Here is a 17,421-nt window from a genome sequence, read left to right as displayed (position 1 = left end):
TAGTTGTGATATTTGCACCATGTTCTCTTGGCAAATTGATTGTTTTATTCTAATTGCCCTGAGTTCTGTGCGGGAAGAGAGACTCTGCACATGGACAGAAGGATGGGGAGAATTGTATTTTTCTCAGTCTTGTTCAAGTGTTTTTCCTAAAACATTGTAATTTTTTCTTCTATGATTGGAATCCCTTTGGGGAATTTTCTTTAAGGTTTACTTTTAGTGTAGATTTAACCATTATCACAAGGGTCACCTTAATACTAGCTTTTCTTTTAAAATACATTTTTACTATAACTTGTGTTTTTACATCACCTATATTTCCTACCGTATCTTTTTCCTTACACCTTCCCAAGCAAATGCAATTATCCTTTATAGTAAGGAAGAAGAAAAAGAGGAAAGAAAAAAAAAGTTTAGCAAAAGTAGCCAACATACTCAAAAAGTCTGACGTTATATATAGTGTGCCAAACCCTTCGTTATCCACCTCTCCAAAGAAGCAGGGGAGAGGAGGCTTCTTATCTCTTTTTGGGGACCAAGCCTTAGTCATTATGATTTCACAGCATGTAGTGTTATTTTGTTGTTTAGACAACAATTTATATAATGCTTTATTATTTTTTTATTAACCTGTATGTTTGCTTAGGCTAGTAAAACATGTTGTGAACTACTGCATTTTGTGTGTTTTTGTATGTTTTTGTTTAAAGCTAATCCATGATGAACATGACTTTCGACCTCATGCCAAGTATTAGCAGAGAGCATTAAAACTGAAAAGCATCATGGTTCAGTGAACTAACCACAGAGAGTCATTAGATTAAGAGGTAGAAGAGGCACTTGTGAAGCTTAATCAGGGATTTTTTTCTTTGTACTACCTATTATATTTCTGGTATTCATGTTATTATTAGATTTGTGTTTAGAATAAATCTCATTCTCATGTTGATGGTTTTGTTCCATTTGTAGCTGAATTTAAAAAAAGTTTTCATTTTTGAGATTCTTCTTTACTGGCTTGAAATATGCTTTTAGATTTCTTCAGAGGCCCTACAGTACCAAATATTCGTCTTGCTGGTTTAGAGTATGTCTTACATTTCACTGCACTGGATGGGAAGATTTACTTTCGGACCTATAAGTAAGTGTGTTTCAGCATGTTCTTATTTACTTTTAGGGGGAATATTTTGTGCTTATTTTCCACTACTCAAATCCAGAATTGTTGTGACCACAGGCTTTTGTAGAACGTGTGTGGGGTATCAACTCTGTGCTATATGTTGGTTCTGTCTTGCTTTAAGCCACTAGAAATATTATTTTTCTTCATCCACTCCATCCCAGGGACCAAAAATTTTCATGAAGTATTTCACTTTAAAGCCCTAGGGAGCCTAGACCTGCAGATAACCCTGTAGTTCCAAGGTTTATGGTAAACTACAATTTTATCATAGGCCTCTGTTGTCACCTGTAAAATAGTTCCTGTATTTTTCTTTCTAAGACAAATAGGTAAAGCCAATATATAGAAACTGAAAACTTTGAAAAAGAATATTCCTAAATTAAATAAAATGGATACTTTTTCCTTTTTGATGAAAAGTTGGGGTTGTGGGGGGGGAGGAATGGTTTGAATATAGAGAATCTAGGGCTAGATGGGTAAATAGTTAAAAGATCGTGGAGCAGAGAGAATAGAAATGAGTATTAAAAAGAGCTCATCATAGTTTATATTTGGTAAACCACTATCAAGGCATTTCTCACTATGGTATCAAAAATCATACTGAGCAAAAATATCTAGCTTTGTTTAAAAAACAAAACAAAACATGAGCTTCTAGTAGAGTAAAATGAATGAAGCATTAGTGATTTGGAATGTCTACCAAGATAGGAGTGTAACTATCTCGATATGTGTCTTCATGTCTTTCCTTCCTACTTGTGTCTTTAAGAAAACTAAATAAAAGTAATAGTAATTGAGTTTAAACTAGAACAGAAAATCTTACATATGAATTTTTAAAAGTCTTTTTAAGTTTTCTTCCAAGAATCGAATTCCAGATCAATTAGCAAGCAGTTATTAAGCTCCTGCTCTTTGTCAGGCACAGTACTGGTGGATAGGGACAAAAATAAATAGTCTCTGTACGAGGAACTTATGTTCTCTCAAGAGGCAATGTGTATGAGCATAAATATATATGAAATATGTAGTAACAAAATATAATTTGGGGGAAGTGGGACACTAGCAAAATCTGGAGGATTAGGAAAAGCTTCACGGAAAAGTAGCATTTGAGCTGAGATTTGAAGGAAGTAGGGATTCCAAGAGATAGAGGTAAGGAGGAAGTTCAGTCCAGACCTGGAGGACAGCCTTTGCAGAGGCAGAGAGAAAAGAGATGGAGTTTCATGTGTAAGAAGCAGTCAGAAGGCCAGTTTGACAGAACCAGCAAGTGCATGACTGGAATATTAAACCTGCAAAAGAATTCTGGAGCCAAGTTTGAAGGGCTTCAAAGGCCAGAAAATGGAGAGAGGTGAACATTTGAAGCAGGGAGACCAATTAGGTGGTTCCTACAATAGGACAGGTTAGAGAGGTGATGAGGGCCTGGACTAATGTAGTGCTGGTGTGAGCAGAGATAAGGGGACAGATAGGAGAGATGTTATGGAGATAGAATTTATAGTATTCGACAAGTGGTGGAACGCATGGGGTAAGGTGGAGAGTAAAAAAAAAAATGACACCGAGGATGACTATTTGCATGACTAGAGGATGGTAATCCCCTCAACAGAAATCAGGAAGCTCAAAAGATGGATGGACTTTCACAGAAAGCTGCTGAGTTCTGTTTTGGTCTTGTTGAGTTAGAAATACCTAGATATCTGTGCCCCATCTCTGACACATACTGACTATGTGTGTGTCCCTTACTCTCTCAGTACCATAAGCATCTCTTTATGACTATCAGTGATAGAGAAGGTACAGACCTTCTTTGGAGTTGCCTATACCAATGAAATATCAGCTCTAATCCTTAGGCCTGTCCCTGTAGGACATCTAGTTTGGAAAGTCTAGGAGGCAGTTGGTGTTTGGGACTAGAGCACAACAGAGAGGCTAAGGTTGTGTTAGATAGATCTGGGAATCCATCTGCATAGAGATTGTAATTAAACCAAGTGAACAGAGATTACAAAGAGTGGAGAGAGAAGAAAGTCCAGCATGGAGCCTTGGGACATACCACATTTGGGGGAAGGGTCTATCTGATGGTCCAACTAAGGAGCCTGGGACTGTTGTTGTGTTGGCTATAATACTTTTATACTGTTACTTTGACATAAAAAATGAGGAAGTGTAGTGCTGAGAAAATTCTGCTGCAGGCAGGAAGTCAGTAAATATGTGAAGCAGCCAGGTGAAATGCCAAGATAATTCGTAGCTTACTTCAAGCTTCCTTAAGGGAGCTTGTTACCAAGCACTGCTTTAGCATTTTCAGTATATTCTTTATCAAGGTATTCTCTTAGTAGTTTTTGTGAAAGTTCACTTGTAGAAGAAAAACAGTAGGACATCATTCAGTCAGAGAAACCATTCAGAATGGAATATAATTATAGGAAACATAGTATAACATTAATGAATAGATGGTGTGGACAGGATTGGATGGATAGGGAGACTGCAGAAGTACCTGGGGTATATCTAAATTGGAGGCACTCTTATAGGTTCATTCTGGAAATTCCTTGTTTTGTCTCTTGTTACTTCATACAGACCTTTTAAGCTGTTTCTCTCTATAAATGGTAATGGCACTTCCTGCATTTATGACTTAGTTTGTAAGGATTAACAAGTCTTATAAGATGCTTAGATTAAAGGAGTTCTGAATATAAAATGATATTAATAATGTCTCGTTTGACCTTGATGAGTAACCTTATTTACATGTATAGGGTCAGTTACCTCTTCCTGTGAACCATAAAAGAATTCATCATACATAAATGAACATTGTACAACCAGAGACTAGTTTATTCATTGTAGGATTAGAGCCATTGCTATGAAACATAGAAAATCTTTAATTATTTAGTAATAATAAATGTGTTTGTGTGGAAGCTGTGGCTTCTGTAGAATTTATAGGGAAAAATCTTCAAAAGAACTGTGATCATCAGGGCCATGAGGAGGATGCCTTAATAGGGAATATACTGAAAGAGCTGAAGAACAAGAGTAGGGAATCCCATCAAAGAGAGAAGAGAAGATGTGAGGGAGAAAATCAACAGATTACTATTTTGAGCATATTTTTGAAAAATATGCAAATAAAACATAAAGATTCTGGAAATTAACATAGAGCCTTCTCTTGTTTTATTTCTGATACTGTAGAAAAAAGGTTTAGTATTTAGAATGTAGATACTGGAATTACCATTGAAAATTTAGGTGGTGTGTAGACTCTGGAAAAAACTCTTGGGAAAACTGGTTTTGATTTGTTGGAAATTATATATGGGTTTAATATTTCTAGGGTTTTTTGTTCCTTCACAATTTTGTGCTTACTATATGTTTGCCTCCACTTGAGACCATTTTTCTATTTGGTTTCTCCCCAGCCTCACTTTCCAACCTTTCCCTTCCCCACAAAAAAAGCTATTTATTAATTGGTTGGATTTTCCTGAGGAAACTAATAGACTAAAAGTGATTGAGAATTTTAGAGAGAAGTCCTTTCTCTGAAACATATATACAGTATTTTGTTTTCTCAAAAGGATTAGTAGTTGTAATCAGCTTAATTGAGTCATGAAGCCAGATTTGCTAGCACAAAGCAAGCAATACAAAAGAGGGATTTATTTAATTTTATAAGAGAAAACTCAGTTCATTTACAAATACTGTATCTGAACAGCTGCTTAGTTCACTGGGGAAACCTGTGGTTGCTATAGTCAACATAGAGATAAAAAGAGTTTGGAATTTGACTGGAGGGTGTCCTTTCAGAAGACCCACTAGGTAGTTAAATGTTCAGAAGGCAGTTCTTAAGTGGCCTTCCTGATTATTTTAATCCTATAAAAGAAATTCTAACCTCTAAGTAGAGGTGTATTTCACAGCATTCTTCTGAAAGGTTGTCTAGATTTCATTGTTTCAAAGTTGCGTAAGTAGAAAGATCATAGAGCTTATGTATAAAGAACCACAGGGAGGTATCTACTGTTATTTCATCATAGTCACTTTTTAAAGACATTTAATGAAATGAGGTAGGTAAGTCTTATATGTATACCCACATCCATGTTTTAATTCTTTGGCGACCTGACACTTTGCTTAGGGTTATTGGAAAGAGATATTTCTGATCTATATAGGAAAACGTGTTCTTGCTTTGTGGTGAGACAAGGAAATATAATTTACAGCAAAGGATTGGTTAAATATAATAGAACCATATCTATTTGGATTGCTTAGTGGATGAATCTCTCTCTAGGATTTCCAGATAGATGAGGATTACTCTAAGTGCTCTAAGTACTCAAAATATAAATTGTTATAGTATGGAATGGAAATCTTCCTAAAATAATAGTGAATGCTGCCTTGCCTTCATAAATAGAGGCTATGGGGTGGCTAAAAGGTGCAGTGAATAGAGCACCGGCCCTGGAGTCAGGAGGACCCGAGTTCAAATCAGGCCTCAGACACTTAACACTTACTAGCCATGTGATCTTGGGCAAGTTGCGTAACCCCAATTACCCTGCCCTCCCCCCTCCAAAAAAAAAAAAAGAGCATAAATAGAGGATATTGAGCATTTTTTATATTTTTTGGTTGATTCAGTGTAATCATTAAAAATATCAGTTTCTATGACTGAAGATATAAATGGCGTGGGACATAGGACATGGGACAAAAAAAGCAGTACTCATTGAGTCTTCTTGAAAGACTTCATTTCAACTTGTTTTTTAGTCATTTGCTTCTTTCTCACAAAAGTGGGAAACATGTAGCTTGACTTCCTGGCCAATATAATATAACTACCTTTCTGCAAAATTTATTAGCATATCAAAGACCACAGCATCTTACTCAGTTCAGTGAACATCATATACCTCATGTGTGTAATATACTGTTGGACACTGAGGGCAATGAAGTTTAAAACTTAGCCCCTGCCCTGTGGAGCTTGCTGTCTAGTAAGGGGGTGGTAGATGGGAAGAATGTGACACACCCCTTATAACTAAAATACAAAACAACATGATAAATGCATGAAAAATGTGAAATGCTCTACCTGACATCTAGCAAAGGACAGTGGAGTAGAGACACAGAAGGGGGAGATATATTTAAGTTGGGCTTAAGGGTAGGTAAAAATGTTACCAGTTGGATTAGAAGGAGGAGGGGGATAGTCTTTCCAGCCTAGAGAACAGCACAAGTAAAGGCGGGGACCCAGGAAAGCACAGACCTGTGTAGAGGGAAGGGGCACAGGGAATGCTGGCATTTGACTGGAAGGGAATGTTAAGCAAAGGTTTTGAATTTGGTGTAGGAAGTAGCATTTTTAGCATTGGAGTGATATGATCACCTGTATGTTTACAAGAAAGACAAATCTGGCAGGGATGTAAAGGACATTTTAGAGGGGTGGGGAGAGGGAGTGAATGTGGGAAGACTTGTTCTGAATCTCCTGTAATAGCCTAAGGGGATGACTATGGGAATGGTGAGGAGGGAACAGATATGAGATTGCTGAGGGAGAGATGATGGGAGTGTAGATTCATACAGATATGAATTATAAGGAGAGGGAAAAAGAAAGAAAATACCAAGGTTTCAGATGTGAACGAGGGCTATTATAGCAAAGATAGTGAAACCAAAAGAAGTATTTTCTGGGGAAATATCCAGTTTTGGACATAGTAGTTTAAGATGCTGGTATAACAATACCAATTGGAATATTTTGTAGGCAGTTAGAGATGCTAGTCTGAGACATGAGGTACTGAGTAACATTTTGCAGAGAGGCCAGACACACAGAAGGCTTGCCTAAAGTCCTACAAGTTAGTGACAGAGTCAATTATAAATTAAATCTCTTGATAACCATTCCGTTGTTCTTGCCACCACACTATTCTATGCTGAGGATTTTGGCTATCTTATTGGCAGTTGAACACTATCGAAGGTTTTTGAGCCTTGAGTTAGACATGGAGAAAACAGTATTTTAGAAAGCATGATCCAACTGCAGGATGGTCTGGAGGTCATGAAACTGTCTAGATGACTTGTGATCATTAGGAAAGATCAGAAAACAATCAGCTTTTTTCTCATTTTCTTAGCAGCCTACAATTTTAATAACTGATCTGTTTTAGGAATGTTAAGGTATCTTGTGTGGGTCTCCAAAGGTCCATGATAGCTCCTCATTGCTACTAGCTTGTGAACCCCAGGTCTCTGTAACTAGCAGTAATATTATACTGAATAACTTGTTAATGTAGATCCCATGTAAGTGCAGTGGGTGCTCTTTTAAAAGCCAGCCATGTGGAGATGCTAGGGGCATGAAAAGAAGCCTGTAATGGGATTCTTTTGCCAACTATTTACTAAATGTTTTCATTGTGCTAGCATTTAAAAAGGCCAAGGCCTACCACTGTATCCAGGGCCATCTTCAGTTGTCCTTATCTATATGTTGCCACTGGGCCCAGATGGCTCTGGAGGAGAGAGTGAGGCTGGTGACTTTGCACAGCTCTGCCTCACTTAAATCCAATTTACTTGCAGGTCATGACATCTCCTTCCTGATGTTATGGTCCTCTTTGAGAACAGAAGACAAGCCACAAGATTGCCTGGACGGTTTCCCAAACCTTTAGAAACTTCGTATCTTCTTCAGGTTCCTAGCAAGTCCTTGGACTTGTTTGTCTACACTATTCCAAGTGTGGACTTCCTATGTCACTTGCCCCAAGGACTAGACATACCTCCTTGTCAGCTTGAACATATGTTTTTTCTCATATACTGTTTGTGGCTGTGAGGAATATACCTTAGCATTTTAAGAATTTGTACTAGTGTTTTGGGCAGTGAATGATTACAATGCCAGCATATTCTTTTGTCATAATAACATGATAGTGGTGAGGTTTCTGTGGATGAAATGCCAAGCCCCAGTAATTTATTTTAATGCTCCAATTTTTATTGATAGCTTCTGTTTTTTATACCAATACCATTTTCATTTCCAAATATATCCTATTCTATCCAGAGAACTACTCATTTTTAAAAAGGTAGGGGATGGGGGAGAACAAAACTTAATTGTGTCTGACAGAATATTTAATGTTCCACCCCCATAGTCTTCCAATCTCTGCAGAGAAGAATGGTACATTTTTCTTTTTAATGTTTGACATTGAATATAATTTTAAACGCAAGTGGCACTTTTAAAAATGTCTTTAATGTGTAATGAAATGAAAAGCATTGTATAGTGCTTGTATGAGGGGTCAGGTTTCTCATGAAAACTCTTCTATAATACTTTTACATTCTAAATAACATTTTGGTTCATAGGCTGAGTTATTGAAGTAGGCCAGAACATGGGGAAATATTTCCTTGGCTCTGTTTCTTTAAGGTGAGTTTTATAGCACGATAGCCATCAGATAGTTTTGAAGGCACCAGGGAAGGCCATGGTTCCAGAATTAATCAGTGAAGGGACAGAAAGATGATAGGATTGATGCATTTTTTTTAATCTCTCCATTCTGTGGCACTGATAACATTATAAGCAACAGGTGATGGTTTGATATTTTCGAAAGCCCTACAACAGTGAAATTGAAACTTTTGCTTTCTGGAATCCTGGCTCATCAGCCATTGCCAACATTGGCTAGCATTGCCCAGACCTATTCATTTCATCAGTGTATAAGATGAACTGTATGGAAATTTTTACAGCATCACAATCTCCTATTTTTCTCCAATTCTGTCTAGCTTTCTATTTCTATGTCTTGGTGTGCAGACTCCACTGAAGATACACTGCTCAGGCTAGAGTCTTTACTCCCAGGGTTTGGCCTTGTCAATAACCATGGCATGGCAGAGAGGGGAGGCCTCTAGTTTTTTCCCTGAGAGAATCACTTTTGCAGAACTGTCTAATCTAGGCAGGTATACTATGTGGTATTGTGCCCATAGCTTTAGAATTCAGAATCTGCAGAGCATTCCAAAGCAATCCAAAAATCCCTTTTGGATTCTTTTAGGATAGGTAGACCACCCTTATACTAATCTATTAAAAGTTCCTTGGTTGACCCTTTCAGAATTATGTACAGATATTGATACTTTCCCTGCACAGACCTGTGACTTCATTGATATTAGGGAAACCCCTTCTATAGTTTCAGATTAGCAGCTCATCTTTTAGCCTTTTTTTTTTTTTTAGAAGGGAAAGGCAGGGCAATTGGGGCTTAGTGACTTGCCCAAGGTCACACAGCTAGTAAGTGTTAAGTGTCTGAAGCTGGATTTGAATTCAGGTCCTCCTGACTCCAGGGCTGGTTCTCTATTCACTTCACCGCCTAGCTGCCCCTCATTTTAGAGTCTTAGAACGGTGCCAGGGGCTTTGCATGAGGGGTAAGGTTTCTCATGAAAACTCTTCTATAATAAACTTTTACATTCTAAATAACATCCTGGTTCAAACAAGTCAGCAAGAATTTATTAAGTGCTTTCTGTGTGCTAGGCACGGGGGAATTCAGAGAAAGGAAAAAACACAGTCCTTACCCTTTGGGAGTTCACAATCCAGTGGGGAAGACAGCATGCAAACATCTCCATCCATACAAGCTATGTACAGGATAAATGGGAAAGGGCTTTTTAAGAAGGGAGGACTTGAGCTGAGTCTTGAAGGGAAGTATGAGTTAGGAAGCAGAGGTGATGAAGAGAACATTCGGGATCTGGGGGAGAGCTAGTGGAGAGAATCTAGAATCTAGAAGGCTAATGTTGCTGGATGTTGGAGTGCTGTCAAGTAATGTCAAGACAGGACAGATGGGAAAGGGGCCAAGCAATGTAATGATGACTTTCACAGCCAAACAAGATTTTAGATTTGCTTGTGGAGGCAATAGGGAGACATAGGAGTTTGACTAGGGGTGACATGGTCAAACCTTTGCTGACAATGACTTGTCCATGATCATGCTTACTTTGCTATACAGACTGTAGTGTTCTTCTGTTCTGTGTTATAGCTTAGCCTGGCTTTGTAGTGTGTGGCAGTGAATCTTTCCTTCCCCAATTACCTTGGTTGCTTCAGTCTGGCACGTTGATACTTTCAGGAGCTCTTGAGGTACTCCAGGCCAGCTGTTTATCCATCTCCCCCTCCCCCCAATCCTCCTTTCCCCAGCACACACATAGTGAAGATTCCCTACCCTTTGGGAGTTATGCTGTGAAAGCATGGTTACCAGTTTGCTGTGTTCTTTGCCATCAGAGTCTTCATTGCTAGTCTACTCAGCTAGTTGGCCCAGTTGGACAGAGCACTGAACCTGGATTCAGGAAGACCAGAGTTCAAATGCAGCTGCAGATACTAACTGGTTGTGTGATCCTAGACACATCAACTTAATGTTTTTCTGCCTCAGTTTCCTCCGTTGTAGAATGGGGAGAAAAATAGTACCTGCTTCCTTCCAAGAATTGTGAGGATCAGATGAGATAATATTTGTGAAGAGCTTAGTACAGTGTCTTGCACATAGTAGGAGCTTAATGAATGCTTGTTCTGTTCCTTCCTCCCTTTTTCCCTCTCCTCCTTTCCTTTCCTTCCCTCAAATCTTCCCCCCTTCCTCCCTTTGCAAATAATCACACAATCCTAGAATTGTAAGTGGCTTTAATGATCATCCTAATCCATCCCCCTAGTTTTACAGATGAAAAAACAGGCATAGGTAGCTTAAGTGGTTGCGCAGTAGGTCAGTGCAAGAGATGACTCCAGAGGAGCCCAGGCTGCCAGATCCACAACTTGGTAATATTTCTGTCATAACATCCTTGTCTTATTTCCATTTTTCTTTTCTTTTCTTTTCCTTTTATTTCTTGTGTCTTCTTCTTAGCCTTTGCTCAGGAAGGTCAGTCTTATGTAGATCTCACCAGCCAATCAGAATTCTAATCAGGTCCCAGTGAGCGGTTCAGGGGCAGCATTCATCTTCACTATGAGCAAGGACTAGATTCAATTCCTGACCCATACAGGTGCCTTTTGTTTTCATTTTTATTTTTTATTTTATTTTTTGCTTTTTGGCGGGCAGTTGGGGTTAAGTGATTTGCCCAAGGTCACATGGCTAGTTTTTTTGTGTTGAGTGTCTGAAGCCGGATTTGAACTCAGGTCCTCCTGACTCCAGGGCTGGTGCTCTATTCACTGCACCACCTAGCTGCCTCTACAGGTGCCTTTTAAGCTTAATTTTTTTTTTTTTAGAGAAGCAGCATAGTATAGTAGATAGAGGACTGTATTGAGTGTCAGAAAGACCTCAGGTTCAAAGAATCATGCAGGTCACCTACCTTTCTCAGCCTCCATTTACTCAATTGTATAGTGAGGGGGCTAGAATAGATGGCTTTTAAAGTCCCTTCCAGCTCAATCTCTTTTGATTGTCATCATATTCCTGTGACCTGATGATCTGTCAGGTCTTTTGAGCTGCATTCATTTATTTCTGAGTCTCAAATGGTCAGATGTGGGTCTCTTCCCAACACTTCCCCTCACTTATTTTCTTGTGTAGGGCTGTTCCACAAGCCTGATGTCTGGCTATAACTATAGTTAACTATAACTTCACATTTAACTATACTTCACATTTAAATCTCTTCTGGATAAAATTCTGTCAATGTGGCATTATGCTGGGGAAGCTCACACTGCCCAGGATAAATCAGTGCTCATAATTATCAGGAGCTACAGGGCTGTGTTTCACTTTAGTATAAACGTATCATGCCAAAGACTCATGTGGGATGAGTTTTACACATACGGTACATAAATGCATGAGGACATTAGACATTTCATACTTGGGGAACGGAGTCAGTTAAGTGGAAGGGCAGTGACTTCTGAAAACTGTTTTCTGTTTGAATTGCTCTTTCCAATTTATAGATAATTGTATTCTGCCCCTAAAGAGTCTTTATGTTAATCAGAGTGCATTTGACTAAAGCTTGTAAGGTATATCAAATTTAGATTTTTATGGTTTTCTTTTTCTGGAAGTTTTATAAGAGAAAAATCATTAGTATTTGTTTATCTTTTCACTTTTATGAAGATTATTGTTGAAGAAATCTGGTTGCAGAACACCACGAATTGAATTGGAAGAAATGGGACCGTCACTGGATTTGATCATGAGGAGAACCTATTTGGCATCAGATGATCTTTATAAGTTATCCACGAAATTGCCTAAAGCCCTGAAGGTATGTGACTTGCAAAAAAACCAATGACAAAAATGCTGTAGATTCTTGCAGAATTGGTCCTGTAGGTTTGGTTTTTTTTTTTTTAAATAAACTTCAGAAAAAGAATGTAGTTGGAATCCCATAATGTTGATAGTATCTTTACACTGAAAATTGTAACAGCAGGAGTGGCATTTTGTGGTGGGTAGTGGAACAGATAGGGGGCTGATTTCCATAAGCAGCACAGAATAGACTTCATTGCTTTATAGCCACCCACATATCTTCTCAAGGTTTAGTCTCTAGATTGGCAAATAAAGAGTAAGACCCATAAGGAGGACAATGGAAGGCTTCTGAAGAGAAGAGAGAGGGCCTTTGGACAAGTTTCTTGCCATGTGGCAGATTATGAGAAGGCTTAACTTCATCTTGTGGTCACTGTGTTTGTGGAACATTGATTTCCAGCTGTACTCCTTCTGTCTTAACTATTTTGTTGTAATATAGAAGTTATCGAGACACAGTATAAACTGAATGAATATTTGGAAAGATGGTGTATTTTTTAAAGAGAATAGAGAAGAAGATAAATAATTTGGTTATTATCTAATGGCTGGAAAAGCCCTCTTGATTTGATGATTCTTGTATCATGACAGTTGTTAAAGCCTAGTAGGTGTTCAATAAATAATTAATTGATTCCTGTGAACTCTTGAATTTCCTTTGATCAAATGGGTAACCACTTGATTGTAAAGTCTGATCTTGACTTTGTGGTGTTGAGAAACCTTGTGATTCCAGCTCCTGTGCAGGAATTTGTTCTGGGCATCTTTTTTGAGAGTTTGTTTAGCTTTCAAAATAATTTTGAAAACGCAGTGTGGTCACCATTAGTGGGAAGAGCACTGAACTGGGAATCATTTGTCCTGTTCTGGGACCTGTTTTCCTCCTGATTAGTTGTGTAACCCAAGTGAATCACTTAACCCCTCTAATCTCAAGTTTCCTTTGTCCTGAAATGAAGAAATTGGACTGGATGATTGTGGTTAGAGTCCTCAGCTCAGCAGTTTGTCATCTTGGGGGAAGTTATAACATCTTAATCTGCTTTAGGCATAACATTCTAAACTGTTTTTGACATTATGGATCTTAGGTACAGAGCTAAAATTTACATCTGGAAAGGAACTTGGAGATCATCTCAACCAACTCCCTAATTAGAAATGAGGGAAACTGAGGCCCCCAAGAACTAAGTAGCAGAGTTGACTTTAGAATACAGATCCTGTGATTCTAAATCCATTTCTTTCCACTGAACTACAAACCCCATATTTTTGCTTGCCTTGGATATAACTGAAAACTGATTAAAAGATCATTTTTATTTTAGACTGATAAAATAGAGGTCCAAACACATTTTACCACTAGGTAAATCATGTGATATGCCCAATTTTTTAGGCTCTCAATAGAATAAAATAAAAATTGCCTGTGTGATATTTTAGTGTGCTTTGGTGAGTGAGTAATCAATTACTGCAATGGAGATTGTTTTAGGATCTATAGAGATTGGGAATTGTAGGCAATCTTACATGTGGACCAGAGGTCATGGACAACCTCATTTGTAGATTTATGTTTCAAGCTTAAAAACAAATTGGAATTTTGCCATCCCTGTAAGGGCAGGGATATTGACAGGTTGCTTGGATCTTCTTAGTTAAGGTTCTCTATATTTGAGAATGGCTTGGACACCCTGTTGCACCAAGAGTGTGCTCAATAAATGTTCATTAATAGAAACCCTGCTAAGATGTCCCACCGAAAACAGTAGAAATTGTAAAAGAAAAAATTTTTATTTTACAGCCAAAGAAGAAGAAAAATATCTCCCATGATACTTTTGGTACAACTTATGGAAGAATTCACATGCAGAAACAAGATCTGAGTAAATTACAAACAAGGAAGATGAAGGGGTTGAAGAAAAGACCTGCAGAAAAGTTAACTGATAGTCAAGAAAATAAATCTATGAAAATTAAGAGGAGAAAAATTGATTAAATTTAGTCTATCATTGGCTGTTATTATATTGTACAGGAAAGAATTATCAGATGTAAACAATACTGTAAAATCTATTACATGGATCCATTATGTGTGGACTTTTTTTTAATTAAATGGTGAATGTATGATTTACCTTAACATATTAGAAACTCTTTTATCTTTGTATCTTGAGTGTCTACATAGTGCTTTGTAAACAGTAAGACACTTAATATTTGCTAAATAAAATTTTATGATCATTTTTAAAACTGTTGATATGGAAAGAGCATGATGATGTAAGGGTTTAAAATAAAAGCAGTTTGCTTATTTTTTGTGGATAAATGTGCACCCTTGCCCTGTTTGTCATCCATACTACCTAAGTCTCTATAGGTTCTGCCCATATAGAAATATATGCTGTTTATATGTGTATATAAAGAATCTGTAGACTCAAAATTTGCGGGGGAGAACATGCAAGGTAGGAGGAAGAAAGGAAAGCTTACTGTTGGCTATGACTTCTCAGGCATCTGCCTAATGATTGCCCCCCCACTCCAAAATATTGCTCTCACGCCAAGTTTGGTTGTTTTTTTTTTTTCAATTTAATTGTTATACCATCTGAAAGTCCCGTTATTATTCAGCAATCCAACAAATTCATTTGATTTAACAAGCAACTTGTTTTAAAAATCTACTATCTGTGGCAGAAGGGTTGAGTTAATTCACTATTTGTCTATCCATTCTGGAAAGCATTTAGAGCTACACTCAAAAAGTTACTACTTATATGTATTTTTTGACACACCAATACTATTGCTAGACCTGTGCCCCAAAAAGGTCAAAGAAAAAGACATAGGACCCACTGAAATAAAAATATTTATTGCTTTTCTTTTTTTGGAGGGGGGCAGGGCAGTGCAATTTGGGTTAAGCAACTTGCCCAAGGTCACAAGGCTAGTAAGTGTTAAGTGTCTGAGGCCGGATTTGAACTCAGGTCCTCCTGATTCCAGGACCCATGCTCTATTCACTATGCCACCTAGCCACCCTTATAGCATTTTTTTTTTTTATGGTATTCAAGAACTGGGAAGTAAGGGGGAGGTGCCTATCAGCCGGAATGGCTGGGCAAATTATGATACACAAATGCAATGGGATATTCTCATGCCATAAGAAATGAAGGTTTCCGAGAAACCTGGAAGGACCTGTATGAATCAATGCAGATTGAAGTGAGCAAAATCAGAACAGTTTATAAAATAACAGCATTGTATAGACAAAACAGCTTTGAAAAACGAGTAGCACAGGGCCCAACTATGATTCCAGATGATGAAACTCACTTACCTTCCTCTTGTCGGAGAAGTGATAGACTCGGGGATCAGCAAGAGAGATACTTTTTGGACAGGGCTGGCTAATGTGGGAATTTTATCTGACTACACATATTTGTTAATAGGGTTTTAGTTTTTATTAAAAATTCATTTCTTTTCCCTCTCCTCCCCTCTTACTCTTGCCACTGAAAAAAGAAAAACAAAACCCTTGTAACAAATATGCCTATTTGTCGAGCAAAACAAATTCTCCCATTGCCACGTCCAAACAACATGTCTTATTCATTCAGTGCACTGTGAGTCTATCATCTCTGTCAGGAGGTGGATAGCATGCTTCATCATCGCTCTTCTGGAATCGTGATTAGTTGCATTGATCAGAGTTCTGAAGTCTTTCAAAGTTGTTTGTCTTTACAACGTTACTCTTACTGTAAAATTGTTCTGGTTTTGTTCACTGCATTAATTTACATGAGTATTTCCAGGTTTCCCTGAAAACTATCCCTTTTATCATTTCTTATGGGGACTGTATGGAGAAGGAAATGACAAACTACTCTAGTATCTTTGCCAAGAGAACCCCAAAAGGGGTCAGGAAGGGTCAGACACGACTGAAAACAACTGAGTGATAGGAGGATCAGTTAAAAGGACCACTGAATGAATGGAAGAAGCATTTATTAATCACTTATGTACAAAGTACTACTGTGCTAAGTGTTGGGAGTAAAATAGAAAAGCAAGACAGGCCCTGCCTGCAGGCAAGGAGCTCACATCTTAATGGAAACAGCACATAGGAAATCAGCCATAATTCAAATGGAAAGGTCTCATGAGTTTTTTTTTTTTCTTGTCATTTCTACTGTTTCTGGAATGAAACCATTTGACAGTGCCAAGGACTTAGATAGCAAAGAACTTTTTGTTTCTGGGTCTTCATTAATTGTGGCAGCTGGGAAGGTGTTACTGTAGCACCTGCAAAAACAGTTTCTGCCTCGACCTGTCCTGCTTTCTGGTTGATGGCGGTAGGGGCTAGACTGGAAGCAAGATCTGTGTTCTAAGGAGGGCTGCTATTCACAGACTTAACCCACCCATCAGTAAGCAGTTGGTGGTGGTAGTGGCAAGGAAGGTGAACCCCTTTTCTTCACAGATGTTGTAGACAAAGATATGTCTTATCTATTTCTATTGCTTTTGGCAACCCTATGTCCAGAGAAAGCCTATATCCTGCACTGTATTTACCCTTTCATTCCCAAACTTTGACATTGCTACTCTGACATTCAACATTTAAGCACTTCATATATATATATATATATATATATATATATATATATATATATATATACATAATATAACATAAATGTTATAGATATACATACACACACGGGTGTGTGTATACTTAAATGCACTATGTGCTGGTTGCTGGAACTGCCAAGATTGAAAAATGGGAATATATTAGAAAAGAAAGAGATTGGACACAGGAAAACCAATTAGGAGGCTATTGTATTAGGGTGAAAAGTGAAGGGGCCCTGAAAGAGTGGTCCAGTATGTAGAGAGGAGAGGATTCAAGAGATATGGAGATAGAATCAATAACACTTTGCAACTAATTGGTTTTGGAAAGCAAGAGACAGGTTAAAGTTTAATATGAGTGTGAGGTAACATCTGGGGAACTGGGACAATTGTATCCTTAACAGGAAATAGGCATGTTTGGGTTAGTTAGTGGAGGTTAGTGGGAAATGTTCTATTTTGGATATATTAAGTTTAAGATAGTAATAGGAACTGAGTATATTATTTTGCTGGCATAGGGGACTCTTTGGTGAGAAAACTACCAATGCAGGTCAGCACCTTCTCTCTAATTTATAGTGTAAGAAAGTTGTCTACATGGGGGTGGCTAGGTGGCGCAGTGAAGTGGCATTTGGGGTTAAGTGACTTGCCTGAGGTCACATGGCTAGTTTCTGTGTTAAGTGTCTGAGGCCGGATTTGAACTCAGGTCCTCCTGACTCCAGGGCTGGGACTTTAGCCAACTAGCCGTCCCTTGGCTAATTTTTTAGAGGA

General features: G+C 38.1%; 1 protein-coding gene across 2 annotated transcripts in view; it reads left to right on the top strand.

Moving 5' to 3' along the window:
* The window catches only part of RPF2 (ribosome production factor 2 homolog), a 48,113-nt gene extending 33,682 nt beyond the window's left edge, over positions 1–14,431 (top strand). For both annotated transcript variants that reach the window (XM_069077041.1, XM_069077040.1), the window contains 3 exons: positions 1,009–1,111; positions 11,989–12,133; positions 13,925–14,431. In XM_069077041.1, the coding sequence (XP_068933142.1) occupies positions 1,009–1,111; positions 11,989–12,133; positions 13,925–14,113 (437 nt within the window). In that variant the 3' untranslated portion in view covers positions 14,114–14,431. The remainder of the gene's footprint in view (positions 1–1,008; positions 1,112–11,988; positions 12,134–13,924) is intronic.
* Positions 14,432–17,421: the final 2,990 nt, after the last annotated feature.

This window comes from Petaurus breviceps, unplaced genomic scaffold (genome assembly GCF_028583685.1).
Source record: "Petaurus breviceps papuanus isolate PSGF00001 unplaced genomic scaffold, PetGlider_PUasm1.0 90977, whole genome shotgun sequence".
In the NCBI taxonomy this organism is placed as follows: Eukaryota; Metazoa; Chordata; class Mammalia; order Diprotodontia; family Petauridae; genus Petaurus; species Petaurus breviceps.
The sequence above is the reverse complement of the archived record's forward strand: the minus strand, read 5'-3'. Positions and strand labels throughout refer to the sequence as shown.